Here is a 14803-nt window from a genome sequence, read left to right on the forward strand (position 1 = left end):
ATGCCGTTATAATTTACTGTGTTTAAAAGTTACTCTTCCAATGCACATCTAATAACTTCATTTCCATATATATCACCTTCTACATAAAGGGCTTAATCAGTACATCAGCAGCAAACAAATGACGACGGAAAATGTGGGGCTACTGCTGAATGAGGTGGGTGCCCTGCTGATGCAGTGTACAGAGAAGCCAGAGTTACTGAAAGCCTTCTTCACTTCAGACTTCAGTGCTAAGGCCGGCCCTCAGGCATCCCAGGCCCTGGAGGTAAGAGAGGAATTCTGGAGAAAGGAAGACCTTCCCTTGGATGAGGAGGATTGGGTGAGAGATCATTTAAGCAATCTGGATGCCCACAGATCCATGGCCCCCAATGGAATGCACCCACGAGTGCTGAGGGAGCTGGCAGATGTCATTGCTGAGCCACTCTCCATCATCTTTGAAAGGTCCTGCAGGACAGGAGAGATGCCCGAGGACTGGAGGAAAGACACTGTCTCTCCAGTCTTCAAAAAGGGCAAGAAAGAGGACCCAGGGAACTACAGGCCAGTCAGCCTCACCTCCATCCCTGGAAAGGTAATGGAACAGCTCATTCTGGATGTCATCTTGTCCTGGGTTTGGCCAGGACAGTGTTAATTTTCACTGGACTCCAGGAAAGGGGCACAGCCGGGGGGTGGGGGCTGACCCCACCTGGCCAAACAGAGCCCGGTATTCCATACCATGTGACGTCACGCTGGGTTCCGGTGGGGGGGGGCGGCGCGGCGGGAACTCACTTGTGGCTTGGGGGGGCGCGGCGCCGGTGCTGTGCGGGAGAGTGGCTGTCTGGGTCATACGGTTCATTGTTGTGTTTTCTCCTTTTCTGTACCGTTGTTGTTCCTGTTCCCTCTGTTTGCTGTTCTGTTAAACTGCCCTTATCCCGACCCACCAGTTTCTGCCTGTTTCTTTTCATTCTCCTCTGCACGCCGGCGGGGGGAGGGGTGGCCGCGTGGCGCTTTTGTTGCCGGTGGCAGCCGAAACCAAAACACATCTCTAAGCAAGTGGAGGAAAAGAAGGTTATCAGGAGCAGTCAACATGGATTCACCATGCTTGACTAATCTGATAGCTTTCTACGATGGCACGACTGACTGGGTAGATGAGGGGAGAGCAGTGGATGTTATCTACCTCGACTTCAGCAAGGCTTTTGATACTGTCTCCCATAACATCCTCCTAGGGAAGCTCAGGACGTGTGGGCTGGATGAGTGGTCAGGGAGGTGGATTGAGAACTGGCTGAATGGCAGAACTCAGAGGGTTGTCATCAGTGGCGCGGAGTCTAGTTGGAGGCCTGTAACTAGTGGTGTCCCCCAGGGGCCAGTACTCGGCCCAGTCTTACGCAACTTCATCAATGAGCTGGATGAAGAGTTAGAATGTACCCTCAGCAAGTTTGCTGATGACACAAAACTGGGAGGTGTGGTGGATATACCAGAAGGCTGTTCTGCCATTTAGCAAGACCTGGACAGCCTGGAGAGCTGGGCGCAGAGGAACCTGATGAAATTCAACAAGGGCAAGTGCAAGGTGCTGCACCTGGAGAGGAACAATCCCATGCACCAGTACAGGCTTGGGGCGGACCTGCTGGAGAGCAGCTCTCCGGAGAGGGACCTGGTAGTGGATGACAGGTTGACCATGAGCCAGCAGTGTGCCCTAGTTGCCAAGAAGGCCAATGGCATCCTGGGGTGCATTAGGAGGAGTGTGGCCAGCAGGTCGAGGGAGGTTCTCCTCCCCCTCTACTCTGCCCTAGTGAGGCCGCATCTGGAGTACTGCATCCAGTTCTGGGCTCCCCAGTTCAAGAAAGATGAGGAGCTACTGGAGATAGTGCAGTGGAGGGCTACGAGGATGATGAGGGGACTGGAGCATCTTTCCTATGAGGCAAGGCCGAGGGAGCTGGCCTTGTTCAGCCTGAAGAAGAGAAGGCTGAGAGGGGACCTAATAAATGCTTATAAATATCTCAAGGGTGGATGTCAAGAGGATGGGGCCAGACTCTTTTCAGTGGTGCCCAGCAACAGGACAAGGGGCAACGGGCACAAAGTGAAGCATAGGAAGTTCCGTCTGAACATGAGGAAGAACTTCTTCACTCTGAGGGTGATGGAGCACTGGAACAGGCTGCCCAGAGCAGTTTTGGAGTCTCCTTCTCTGGAGATATTCAAAACGCACCTGGATGAGGTCCTGTGCAGCCTCCTGTAGGTGACCCTGCTTCGGCAGGGGGGTTGGACTAGGTGACCCACAGAGGTCCCTTCCAACCGCTACCGTTCTGTGATTCTGTGATTCTGTGATAAAGGACTGAGAAGTAGTACTACAGAAACAGCTACAATCTTACAAACTCGAGCAGCAGATTTCTGCTCAAATCGACCCAAGTGCACACTAAAAGAAACATTTTTTACAAGAGAAATAAACTATACAGAGAGTGATTTACTCTAATTTAAAGATCTGGTTCAGCCCCTACTGAAACCAGTCGTACTGCCCATAGATTGGTTCAGATCCTAGGTAAGAATTACAGGATAGTTAATCAGTGGAAAGGATCAGGGGAAGATGAAATGTGTATGTGTGCCACAATGCATACACAGTCATTTCATCTGGTTTAGTATTGCATTCCTTTTTACATGGATGCAGAATGAAGGAATAGTGATGCTGTCTATAGTTGTTCATATTGCTGGGAAAAAATAATATTCCATCCAATTAGAGCAAGCCTTCTGCTTTGAAGAGAACCATCTAGCTTTTAAAGGCATCCTATTTTTCTGTGAGTTTCTTGATTTAAGATGTCTAGTGATGGTGGTATAAATTCTTGGGCTGGAGCAATGACTAGAAATTATTCTACATTGTTCAGGCAACCAAGGGTAAACAAATTGAGTACGTCCACACAAAAGCATAACTACTGTAGAAAGTACTGATTTGCAGTCCAGAAGCAAAGAATGCTCAACAATATGTAAGGGACAACTAATCTTCCACCAACACCAACAGAATCTTGGATCTTTATAGTTGCCCTCTGGAAAATAAAGACTGCTGTCTACTCGTCACAGTCCCAAAACATTTTCCTAACAACTAGTATGTTATTACACTGAACATGCAAATTATTCATGGCTATTTAACAGCAGTGTTGGAATGCTGGCTGACTGTTTCTCCAAACTGTAACCCAAGATTTAAATGACTTACCCAGGACATGTTAAGCAAGGTTTTGAAATGCCTTAGAAATCAGAGTAATCTAAAAAAGCATGTCATATAACACTTGTCTGTGCTGGCTTGACATCTCTTTAAAGCAATTGCTGAGTGATCCCTGGAGTCCAATGGGAATAACAGCAGAGAAGAGTCATACTGCAGTCAGTAGGAATCCATTGCTTGAAGGTTCTGAAGGACTTCCAGCACAACTTTGTAACAGAATAAATACTCATCCTGTACGCAGAGACACCAGTGTAAAACACCCAGTTATATTCAACACAAATTCTAAACAAAGAAAGATGGACTGGATGAAGTGCTGTTTATAACAGCAGGATCTTTGTAACATGGATACAAAAATTTAGATATTTAAAACCATCCTTGTTTTTTTTGTTTCATCACTTGTAAAAGCTCAAGAATACTTTCCTATTCAATGCAGTGCCTGTAAGCATGTGCTGTCTCATTTAGGTCAACGAAGGTTATCTATTTGCTTAATTTTAATCATATGTTCAATCATTATTCCAAAGAAAAATATATCAAAGCATGTACTTAAATATTTGCCTATAGGAAAAACTTATCCTAATCTTGTCTGGCTGTTCTTCCCACTACCTGGTTGCTCTAAATTGAGTTAGCAGTATCTTGTCTTTTCCTGTGTAAAAACTCTTTTCAGGGGTAGGTTTAACTCAACGGTAGAAGGTGATGATAACTCAGCAATAGTAAGAATTCAGCTGAAGGCTGCAATTTTGCAGGTTAGTGTTTATAGTATCTCACCAGTTTTGTTGCTGATTACTGCTTTTCTTTTTGCTTAAAAAAAGGGGGGAAGAGGGAGGGAGTACTGTACTATACTGGTGCGTTGCTTTTATTTCAATTAGTTAGTAAGGGACAGACCTTTCATATTTAAGTCTAGACACCACTTGCTTGGAAGGCTGTTATTTTCCTCAAATGAGAGGTCTAAAATTATGCCTTAAGCCCAAGATTTATCAAAGTATGTGGTTATGTACCACTAATTGAGGCTTTTAAAAAATCACAATCTAATTGAATATCGAGAACTTACCTTAGTTTGGATCATGCCAAAACGCTGATCTCTCAGATCTCTCACTATCTGCTTGATGTTGAACTACCAGAAGAGAACAGATTTTGTTTTGTTGACATGCAAGTTATAAAGAAGATTTAAGCATGTTCAGATAGGGAAGCCATGACTCAGTTCTTTTACAAATACTGTATTTGTAGCTATTATCTGTATTGTTTAAAACAACAAAAGCTGGGTTTATTCCATTTTGTTATGATGAATTCTACCAGGAATTACTTTCGTCTAAGACACCCCTACATGTTGCTAACATCCATACCCGTTTTTCAATACTGAATAATGAGCTGTTTGATACTTACACATAAATCTTTTTCTATATAGCTGAGCAGAACTTCAACACACAGCAAAACTCCACTTCTTCCAACGCCAGTGTTGCAGTGAGCAACAATAGGTCCTGTACTGTGAGCTTTTCTCATGTAACAAATAAATTTTACCAGCTGCTCAGGCAGTTTGGGAGTATTGTGGTCTGGCCAACTGATAAACTGCAAATGACTTATAATGCGCTTCTCTTCTGTCTGGAAGAGAAAGAACAGAAATGTTAAAAATGATCAGTCTTAAGACCAGTTTTCAAGGAATTCCACTGATAAATTTCCCTTCAGCCTCATTCTTAGTCAATTGTTTGTCTATACTACTATTCTTCAGCTTTTCATACTTGACTCTGTTAAGGTTTCTTTCAGGTTTTCAGAAATACACTCAGAAGACACAGGCCTAGGAAATTTACTTCATAGAATTTTGATGAGACACTGAAATTGCTGTTGCCCTAAAGGATGTAGTTATCTTACTTATGGTTAGAAACAAAGAAATGAAAATTGTTAAGTTAGAACATTCCAATACTTTTTACCTAAATTGTTTTTCTAACTGAACTAAGATATACTAATAGAAGAGTAGTAATATGATAGCCAGGATAGTAAAATCGTAAATTCTGTTCTGTCTGTCATCAGCTATAAAAGAACAATTTGTGATTAGATACCCTAACATACAAAGCAAATCAACTAAAAAAATGCTTACAAGAATAATTGTAATGTAGATAAAATATTGACTGGTCCTGGGACAGTACTTCTTGTTGTCAACCTGCCAAAACATGTTAAGCTGAATGGAAAAGAACTACTGGGGATTTTACCATCGGGAGGATCTGAATGAATGTCTGGATTTCTGCTGAAGTAAGCCTGTGGCTTTCTGTAATTCTTTGATACTGGTCCAAGACAAACATAGCAAATATAACATGTTCATTGAAACAGTCACCTATAATGGCCCATGTTCCCATCTGAATAATCTTTTGGGAAGACTCATATCAATTGCTTTACTATACTTCACACTCAGTGACATCAGGTGAATTGTGTTTTCTTCATCAAGATAAATTGTTTTCTTGATGCAAACAGACATCAAGTTATTCTGGCACAAGTATGAATCTTCTAATTATTCCATTAGTTAATAAGTCCTGTAGAAATATATGCAAAGCTTTACTTAATATTGAGACAAGACTGATGGACTTATAGTTGTCCTGATTTCCATGTTCTTACATGTGGATTCTGTATTTGTTAGGTTTCTAAAATTTTGCTGCTAGATTTGTAGTTTCACGTGTATTCATGTCTTTTCATGAATGAAAGAAGTATTATTTGTTCTAAATTCTAGGATGAAAACCACCTTCTTCTCCTCTTTCCTTCCAGCCACCATTACAAAATAAAAGCCACCATTACAAAAAAAAAAAGAAGACACTCCAGCAGCCCTTACTGATTTGATTTCATGAGAACAGTAAGCAACTCTGCAAAACACTGAACACACCAGCTCTGTGACTATTAAAGGACTAATTTTTGGACATTCTTGTCCAAATGTATGTAATGTTGGATCCATTGCTTGTGTGATGAGCAAAGAAGCAGCATCTCATTAATCCTAATTTCATGTCTGTTCTTCACATTTTTACATTCCTAAAAAATACTGAGCAAATATAAGAGAAAAAGCAAATAATACCACTAGTATTTAATCATGTATAGATATCTAAGCAATTTCATCATATATTAAATTATTAATTATACTCAACTTACCTGCTTGTTGATCATTTCTATTGTTCTAATTATGAAGTGTTCCAGAATCTGGTAATTGTCTAGCCTGAGATGGAAATTAGCCAGGTCTATAGAGCTATGGGGAGGTGCAGGCCAGTATCGATGACATTTGACTTGCTCTAGCTCCACTTCTTTTGTCATCATGGCAATTGTATCTGATTCACTCTCCCAGACCATTTGCCAGAAATCAGCCATAGTGGATGGCAGAGGCCCTTGGGTTACGATATAGAAATGTTCCTCTTCTCCAACTTTCATTCGAATGTAACTTGCATTAATGTAGTCATTCTTTTCTCCCAGAGGAACTCGTGTCTTATCATCTGTACAGAAACAGAAAGTTGCTATTTCAGCTGTAGATCTCAAACACAGTTCTACCATCTCCAGCACTCAGGAGACGGGGAATCTCAGCCTCTAGCAGCAAAGTATGCCTCTGGATTTTAGAATACATTTGGCTATTAATCACGGCTAATAGGAAATCTCACAGATAAATTGTATGGTTCACTGCAGATTTATTTCTCTTAAGATACTTGTGTAACACTCTGACAAGCCATCTAACTATCATAGAATTGTTTGGCAGTAATTCAAAATACCATATCCAACACTGCTTTTAATGTGTGTCATGGGAACACTGTCACTGGATATTGGTGTTATAAAACAGGAAACTTCTGAGAATGTATGCTGTATCACTAACATAGAGGGGTAACTGTGCTACAAATTTTGCATGTGTTGTCCTGCTGCTGCAGTTTATAAAGTCATCAAGGGTCCAGAAAGTGTTCTTCTTCTGTCACGACACCTCTCAGGGAATCATTGGGCAGTACATTATTTTTTGGAAATCCTTGTTAACAGCAGTCATTCAGCTCTTAGACTCAAATCTTTCTTCTAAAATGATTTCTCATCGGTGATGAAACTTGTTTGTGACTCAGATCAGAGCTGAGCAGCTGAAAGCTCTGGCTGGATATTATGCTTTCGATTATTTCTGGAAGAATCTTTATGTTTCCAAGAGCTACGCAACTCCATGACTTCCACTGTGCTTTTCAGAATTCCACTGTGTCACAAGCAGTAGATGTAACTGTACCTTTAAATAGATTTAAAGAACTGCTATTATAGTTCAAGTTACACTTGCCCACAAAAATGTAGTAGATTAATATCTCTGAGAAAGGGCAAAATAAACACCAGGACAGCTGGCCCCCTACCAGACCAAGTCCTGCCTTGTGGAATATAGGATATTTCAGAAAATCACATACTGTGCAATGCAGACATCCTTATGTGAACTCTACATCTTTTACAAAAATCTCAGTACGTTTCATTATTAGTGGAGATTTCTGACTAAAGATGTGGTGAGATTTGCCTTCTACATCTCAGTATTATAGCTGGTTTTATGTTTTCCAATATCTTTGTTTACTGAACGTATGTTCTCATTAGTGTCAATACTTACATGGAAGAATATCTTGGTATCTGTTTTTATTCTGGTTTTCTGGTGCTTTGCCAGTTCTGCAGTCATCTATTGGTTTCACACATTCTAAAGCCTTGATCAAAGAGAAATAGTCAATCCATATTGTTAACATCCTTTACAGACAACATTTACAGAGTCAGTATGAGCTAACTTTACTGCTATATGTGACCCAAGACTGGCAAATAGCCTTCTTACAGAAGAGAATCAGTACGTCCTTCTCTAAACTTCTAGGCAAGGAATTCATAATGCTTTGTATTTTCTTCAGCCTGCACAAAATGTCTGGGGTTTTCAAGTGTGACTTCCAACCCACATCCTCAGCCCCTGTCATTACAGATCCCTGTCATATATTGCTGTAAAACAGATGTTGGAATAGCGTCTTGGCCAAATGTCAGCATTCATAATTGCTAACATACTGACTGAAGCACCAACTGTTGCACTGTTAACAGATAGTGAATGTCAGTGAATACTTTTTAGAGAATGAGAAAGGAATGGATATAGAGAACAGCATCAATGATGTTAAATGCAAATCATATGGTCATTAAGTACTTCATAGCAGATTTAGGGGACCAGAATGCAGTGTAGGTGGAAGCAGGAATGAGCAACTTAATTCCATTTACAGTTTTGAGTTACCTTCGCTTTTCTTTATTCTTTTACCTCTTGGGTGTGCATTGCACCATGCTCACCCATCACATTATGCCACTATACAGTGCATATGAACTGAAATACATGTGGCAGTTCTTTAACATCTTCATCAGTTATGACAGCTTTTACTCAGATAAAATATCCATTGGCTTTGTTGACTAGTGCTTTACCTAGTAGATCTCTGTCTCTATGTTTTCTGAGCAGATGCATGGCTCAGCTCATGGTATGCTATGACTATGTAAGAGAATGGAATGAACGGAAATTAGTACATGCCCTTGAGCCTTCAGAGAAAGTCACAAATCCTATACACTTGAGCCTGTGCGATTTTGTACCCAGAAAGTCAGAGTTATAAAGGCAAGTGAAAGAAACTGATTACTATGGAAAAATAATAGCAATCTATTTCACTGGTGATGAGTACATACTTTAAAGGAAATTCCCATACTGGGTTGAAGAGTTATGAAATAATCCTTTCTCTGGGAACTTGCTGATAACCGAGTACTCTATTTATATCCTGAAACAAGAGATTTTATATGCTTTGCTAATTTTACTCTTTTTCATCAATTATATGCTGTCAGATGTAATTATGTGTTTTCATTATCTATGGAGGTATGTTACTTTTTCTTTCTAATTTCACAAAGTTCCTGACCTTAATAGCATCTTGTGGCAATGAGTTCCACGGATCACTGGACCTTTGTGTGAAACATTTTCCTTTCATCAGCTAAGTGTTTCAACACTAGTGAATCCCTAGCAGCATGGATTTCTTGCTTTAATGCAGCCTCTAGAATAGTCCTTAGGAATATGTTCAAGCAGAGCTGAGGGGGTAATAGGAAGACATCAGTCTAAAAAAAAGTGATTCATACACTACTTTGTGTATTATTTATTCATTCCATGTGGCCAGTATCTTTAGACAGCAAACAGTGTAAGCCTGACCTGCGTGGAAAGAGAGAGATCCAAACACTGTAGCATCACCCAAACAGTAGAGTAGAAGCCCCATTCTGGCTGGAATAATACTCTGAGAAAGTGGAGTCAGTAAAGATATACAAGTGAATCTCCTATACAGTATGCAGAAGGCTGCTAAAAGGCACTTTCTTAGCTCTGCAAAACACTCAGATCTTAAAAAGGAATCACACTTTACCATAAACTCCTTTAACACCTCTTGATTCTCAATCCGCAACTGAAGGCCTCGAATAAGACCTGTGATGCCAGTCCTTGGAGCTATTCCAGTCACTGATGGTTTAAAGTTAATTAACTGAGTCAGTTCATCTCCAGAAGCAAAGGTTCTGCCTATATAGCAACAAAACAATAAAGCAGTTTTTAATTATTAGGTTTCATAGTGCAAAGTCTTGGCTTTAAAAACTAAGAGGCTGCAGTACTTCAGTACATTTTGATGCTTATATTGTGAAAGTGAAATATGAAAAAATATTTCTGGCTTACTTATGTTCACAGCAAGAATAAGTCGTCAGCACCATGGATACAACCAGCATCACCCCTCAAGTAACTTGGAAGCAGATCCAACTACTGCAATTTATTGCCTCATACAGTTTCTAAATTCGGTCTGTTCTAAATAAACTGTTCTGGCAGAATTGTAAACTTTAAGGTTACTTTAGTTTGGTATAGGAGACTCTGGCCACATCTTCACAGGGAATGATCTCCATGTTTCCAGTACTTTCCTGAAAATTAGTATTTCCACACCCCACTGCTAGGAATAATCACTGTAAATTCTTCCTCCCAGAAGTAAGAAAATATCTTCTGTTCTTTTCATCTTACCTCACACTTCTCTTCAAGAATAAGATGTGAAGTATCTTTGATGCACTGAAATCAGTATTCCGTTTTACTAATTAGCTCATCCTGAAGTATATGTTCTGATTCAAAATTTGACAGATTAAGAAGATGGATAAACATGTATATCTCTAGAAATATCACTACTCTAATGGAGCAATTCAAAAGCTTTTGTTACCCTGTAGAGTAAAACCAGTAGCTAGTCTGGTAAAAAACAGTTGTTTGAGGCAGAGGAATTATGGAATTTGTCCTTTTAGTTATAGGCTACTGTTGGCAAAGAATAACATCCCAGCTGTCTCAAAGCAAGCCTGGTGATCTGTTCCACAGGTTTGTTGTAGGCTGAAGACAAGGATCAATGCTCTGTTTTCCTCTTGTAAAATTTCATTACTACTCTTGACTAATCTTCATCAAAAAATTGTTGTGCTTGCTGTGCTTTTGTCTGGGCTACAACTTGTACCTGAGCTTCTAAGACACTTTCTGTTCATTTTCTGTTCCCTAATCCTTACAGATGTGAGGGTATTTCTATTAACTATTTGAGTACTAGTGAAGACAGATCCTGTGTTCCAGAGTGTGCTATTTCCCATACACCTCTCTCTCCTTCCAGATCAAGTGGAATAAAAACCCCAAACTTTGAGCAGTTAGTAGAGGATAGATTGGTTATAATTTTCTGTTTGCTAGCCAGCACAGCTTGGTAGTGTGAGTGAGATAACCGTGATTTACTGCTGATAAAAGCCATCAGCAATTCATTGCTTCTACAGAGCAAGAAGCAGGGAGAGACCTGTATTCAGAGAATCTATGGGATACTGCAGCATCCTCAGCATGAATCCTTTCACAAATTATTCTTGTTTGGGGCAGAAGCAGCTTAGTTTCCTATAGGAACAACTAGGCAGATTCTTTCTGTAAACTGTCTTCTGGTATCAGAGGAGCTTTAGCACCTGAGCTGGGAAAGTGCTTCAATATGTATTTAAGCACATCAATTCTAAAAGTTTAAATGAATTTATTATACGAAATGAAATTCAGTGATTCTGTGAACAAAGTCTTGAGATAGAATTTGACCCTTTCATTCTACATTTTTGTGTGTTTCATTTACTTTTTTGAGGAGTGTGGGAACAGTAGAGGAGAATTATTTCAAAAGCCTATTGCATGCAGTGATAACAAGCACATTTTGTAGTATGTTCCTGGAATTTGTTTCATTAATTCTCAAAGCCCTCTTTGTCATTTCTTTTCATATATGAAAAAGGCCTTCTACTACATCCAGTTGGTAAGATAATCTGTCTGATTTGATTTTATTCATTTTGGGACAAACTAAGAATTTCAGATTTTCAGTTATGCACTGGGAAGCTCCCACCACCAATTTGTGTCTGACCCAAATTGTAATGTTAATTTTTTTGCTCAGCCACTGAGCCAATGCATAATTTCTTTACATTATCCAATAGTGCATGATTTGAATAAATGTCATGATGTTGCTTAAATAAATTCAACAAATTTCTTTTCGTCTTAATTGTTCAATTTGTATACTAATTGAGTATAATCAAGGTATTCAGAGATTTTCCTTTGGGGAAGAACATGATATATAACATAAAAAAAAAAATTTCCAACCAAAAACCAAAACAAAAGACACAAAAAATTGCACATATTTTTGAAACTGGAGTTCCAAAGCAGAAGTGCTCAGAGCAGTGATGAGTGGGTGAGGGCCAAAAGAGCTGCCCTCCCTGGATTCAGTTAACTACGTTCAGACTCATGTTTCTTCCTTCTTGAAGTTCTCCGAAAGAGCTGGAGAGACCCTGAGGTAGGCTGCCTTCTTGTGGATGTTGCAATGCTTTGATGGCCTTCGTATGTATCAATAGTAAAAACTGTGTCCTGACTACCCTGGTCTTTGAGACACAAAGAGCAAAATCTTAGCTTGTATACAAGGGATTAGTGTTGTTCTCACTGTACATATATGGAGGAGCTGGTCTATAACATTAAAGAAACAAGAGAAGTTTTTGCATGGTTACTTTCATGTAGAGCGGAAATCCTGTGGGGCATATCATCATCTTCATTGTTCCAGCTGTCTGACTCAGACTGCTGACTCTCTGTTCTGCAGCCTTCACATTCCACATATTTCTGTGACCTGTAAAACAACATGAGTTGAGTGGCCTTATGGAAGCAGCAGAATCTTTGATAATCTAAACTATACAAAGGTTTTATTTTTAATTAATTTTTGGTCACTTATAGCTTTCTTGAGCAAATATTTTCAAGAATTAGTGTGAACTCTGAAGAACATAAGTTCAAGGAATAACAGTAGCATTGTATCTGGAGTGGCGTTTGCAAATACAGCTAGTGAAAAACACTATCATTTGTATGTGGTAATTTATTTTTTCAAAGAAATAAGAACATACTTTGTATAAAAAGCTGCCTAAAAAATGATTGTATGTTAGGTTTGTCACAGTTATAGATAATTTTTCATGTATGACTTTTTCAGTTGTTAGGTAATCATAGGCTTTGCTTGTTACTCTTTCCTGAAGTATTTAGAAAATTATAGAGCATTTAAATATGTTTCAGGTAGAAGATATGTCTGCAATCTAGAATACAACTATAATGTGGGCAGAATGAGTCAAATATTTTTCTACTGGTTAACTCTGACACCCTTAGACCTAACATTTAACTATATTAACTATGTTAGTAGGTTTAAGCATATCACAGTCTTACATTATCCTACATTATGCATGATCATAATACATAATGTTAGAAATAGTAAAAGGTACATTTAAGAGGGAGAATAAGATAATATGTATCAGCTTTGCAAATATCAGTAACCACTGCAGGCTGTGCAGAAAAGTTACAGAAAAGTTTTGCAAGCAGAAAATAGAAATATCAAAAAATACTGGTAGTAAAAAGATTCAGATTACATGACAGGAGCCAGAAAACCTGCCTATTTGCAAAACAACCAGAAAAGATACTCGTCCCTATATATGATATTATTACTGTATTAGCCATAGATGCATTTATACATATTGCGCACAGAGCAAGATAATTTAATGCTAATCGCACCTAATTACCTGGTATATCACAAGATAGTGTTATATTAGCAATGAGACAATAGCAAGTGGCACTGAGGCTATGTTCACATGGATGTTCTCACTTGCAGCTGCTCTCAAAGCTTCTTTCAAACTTTATCACTGCAAGCAGTTAAGTTAGGGAAGATTTTCATCCGTAATTGATTGTCCAAGTGCTACTCTTACAAAATATTAAGTTCTAAATATAAACATTTATTCCTTTTTTCCATTTTTGTGGATTATAAGTGATAAAGAAAATGATCACATTTCATATAATCTACATCATTGTAATAGACAAAACTGCCCATGTCTTATCAATGCTCTGCTATTCTTTGATTTCCCACTGTACTGTAGATTTACAGTTTACAGAAAAATTCTTCTCTTCTTGTGCTATGTACTTTCTTTGGAGTAGCATACTCAAATTCTCTTGATTCCCAGATGTCTGGAGTTCAACATCTATATCACTACAGCCACAGTAGCACAGGGTTCAGCCAGGGCTGTAAGACCTATTTGGAACACTTAGTAAAACCCACAGGTACCCTGCCCACACCAGCGCGATAGTGCTACCACTCTTCTCTCCTCCTCAGCTAGAAAGGCTAAAGCTATCTTAGGCAGGTCTGCATGAGCTGTTACATCTAGAAGCTTACGTTTCATTTGTCTTAGTAGTTGTGTGGAAGCTGTTTAGCAACTCTTACTGCAGATGGAGCTGCTTTGCAATGGAACTGAATTTCTATCATTTGGGACACATGAGTGCATTTGCATACCATACTAGGACAGCTCTGGAAATACAAGAATAAATTATCCATACTATTTATTTTAATAGTTTTACTGCATTTGAAAGACTTACCTGTCTGAAATGTTACTGATGACATCCTTATAGTCTTGTCCAGCCAGCTGACCTTGCACAGAGGAATTGTATGTACTTTCTGGATCCTGCAGGTTTAAAATAAGAAAAAGCTGTGAAAAATCAGTACACAGAAACATCAGGAATAGTTAATTTCATCAATATTCTTTCTCATATCTGACAAAAATGTGTCCTTCATTCAAGAAGGAAAGGGAAATAGAATACTTCCCACTTTCATAAGAAAGTATGTAACTTTGATTCAGCGTTGCAGTATCTACTAGTAGTAAAAAGCCAAATCAGCTGTATTTGTGAATTTCACAACAATACAGTGTTCAGACATCTCTACAACTTCGCATGCATGACTAGACTTTGAAAAGGTTCATGTTAGTTATATCCTCTCTGATCTCATAAAGAAAATGCAATCACAGGAATCATGAGTCACACTACTCTCCACCTCCCAGTTCTTGGCAGCAGAAAGCTCCAGTGTCTGAGATGGAACGGTTGGTATTAATTTCCTTTTTTTATCTGAGACACAGTGGTGCCAGCTGTCAGAAGCAGGGTGCAGCTGCTTTACTGAAGATGCACATAACTAACAGAGAAGGCAGACTCTTGATCACCCTCCATCTGCAGTAGAAGCAATAGTATTGGTGACTGGTTTTCTGTCCCAGAGGATGATAACTGACTCCTGCATTTAAATAATGATGCAGGACATCTGCCGCTAGTGTGTGGAA

The 14803-nt window shown here is 39.2% G+C and overlaps 2 protein-coding genes across 4 annotated transcripts in view; one reads left to right on the forward strand and one right to left on the reverse strand.

Moving 5' to 3' along the window:
* The window catches only part of MAPK8 (mitogen-activated protein kinase 8), a 332992-nt gene that overhangs the window by 157576 nt on the left and 160613 nt on the right, over positions 1–14803 (forward strand). The gene's annotated exons all lie outside the window — the stretch shown is intronic.
* Positions 3338–14803, reverse strand: part of LOC104334738 (FERM and PDZ domain-containing protein 2) — a 68605-nt gene continuing 57139 nt past the window's right edge. The window contains exons 29-36 of the mRNA XM_075424120.1: positions 14076–14161; positions 12188–12303; positions 9547–9695; positions 7752–7842; positions 6302–6636; positions 4559–4774; positions 4227–4289; positions 3338–3409 (exon numbers count right to left, since the gene is read on the reverse strand). Coding sequence (XP_075280235.1) covers positions 3338–3409; positions 4227–4289; positions 4559–4774; positions 6302–6636; positions 7752–7842; positions 9547–9695; positions 12188–12303; positions 14076–14161 — 1128 coding nt within the window. The remainder of the gene's footprint in view (positions 3410–4226; positions 4290–4558; positions 4775–6301; positions 6637–7751; positions 7843–9546; positions 9696–12187; positions 12304–14075; positions 14162–14803) is intronic.

This window comes from Opisthocomus hoazin, chromosome 6, assembly GCF_030867145.1.
Source record: "Opisthocomus hoazin isolate bOpiHoa1 chromosome 6, bOpiHoa1.hap1, whole genome shotgun sequence".
In the NCBI taxonomy this organism is placed as follows: domain Eukaryota; kingdom Metazoa; phylum Chordata; class Aves; order Opisthocomiformes; family Opisthocomidae; genus Opisthocomus; species Opisthocomus hoazin.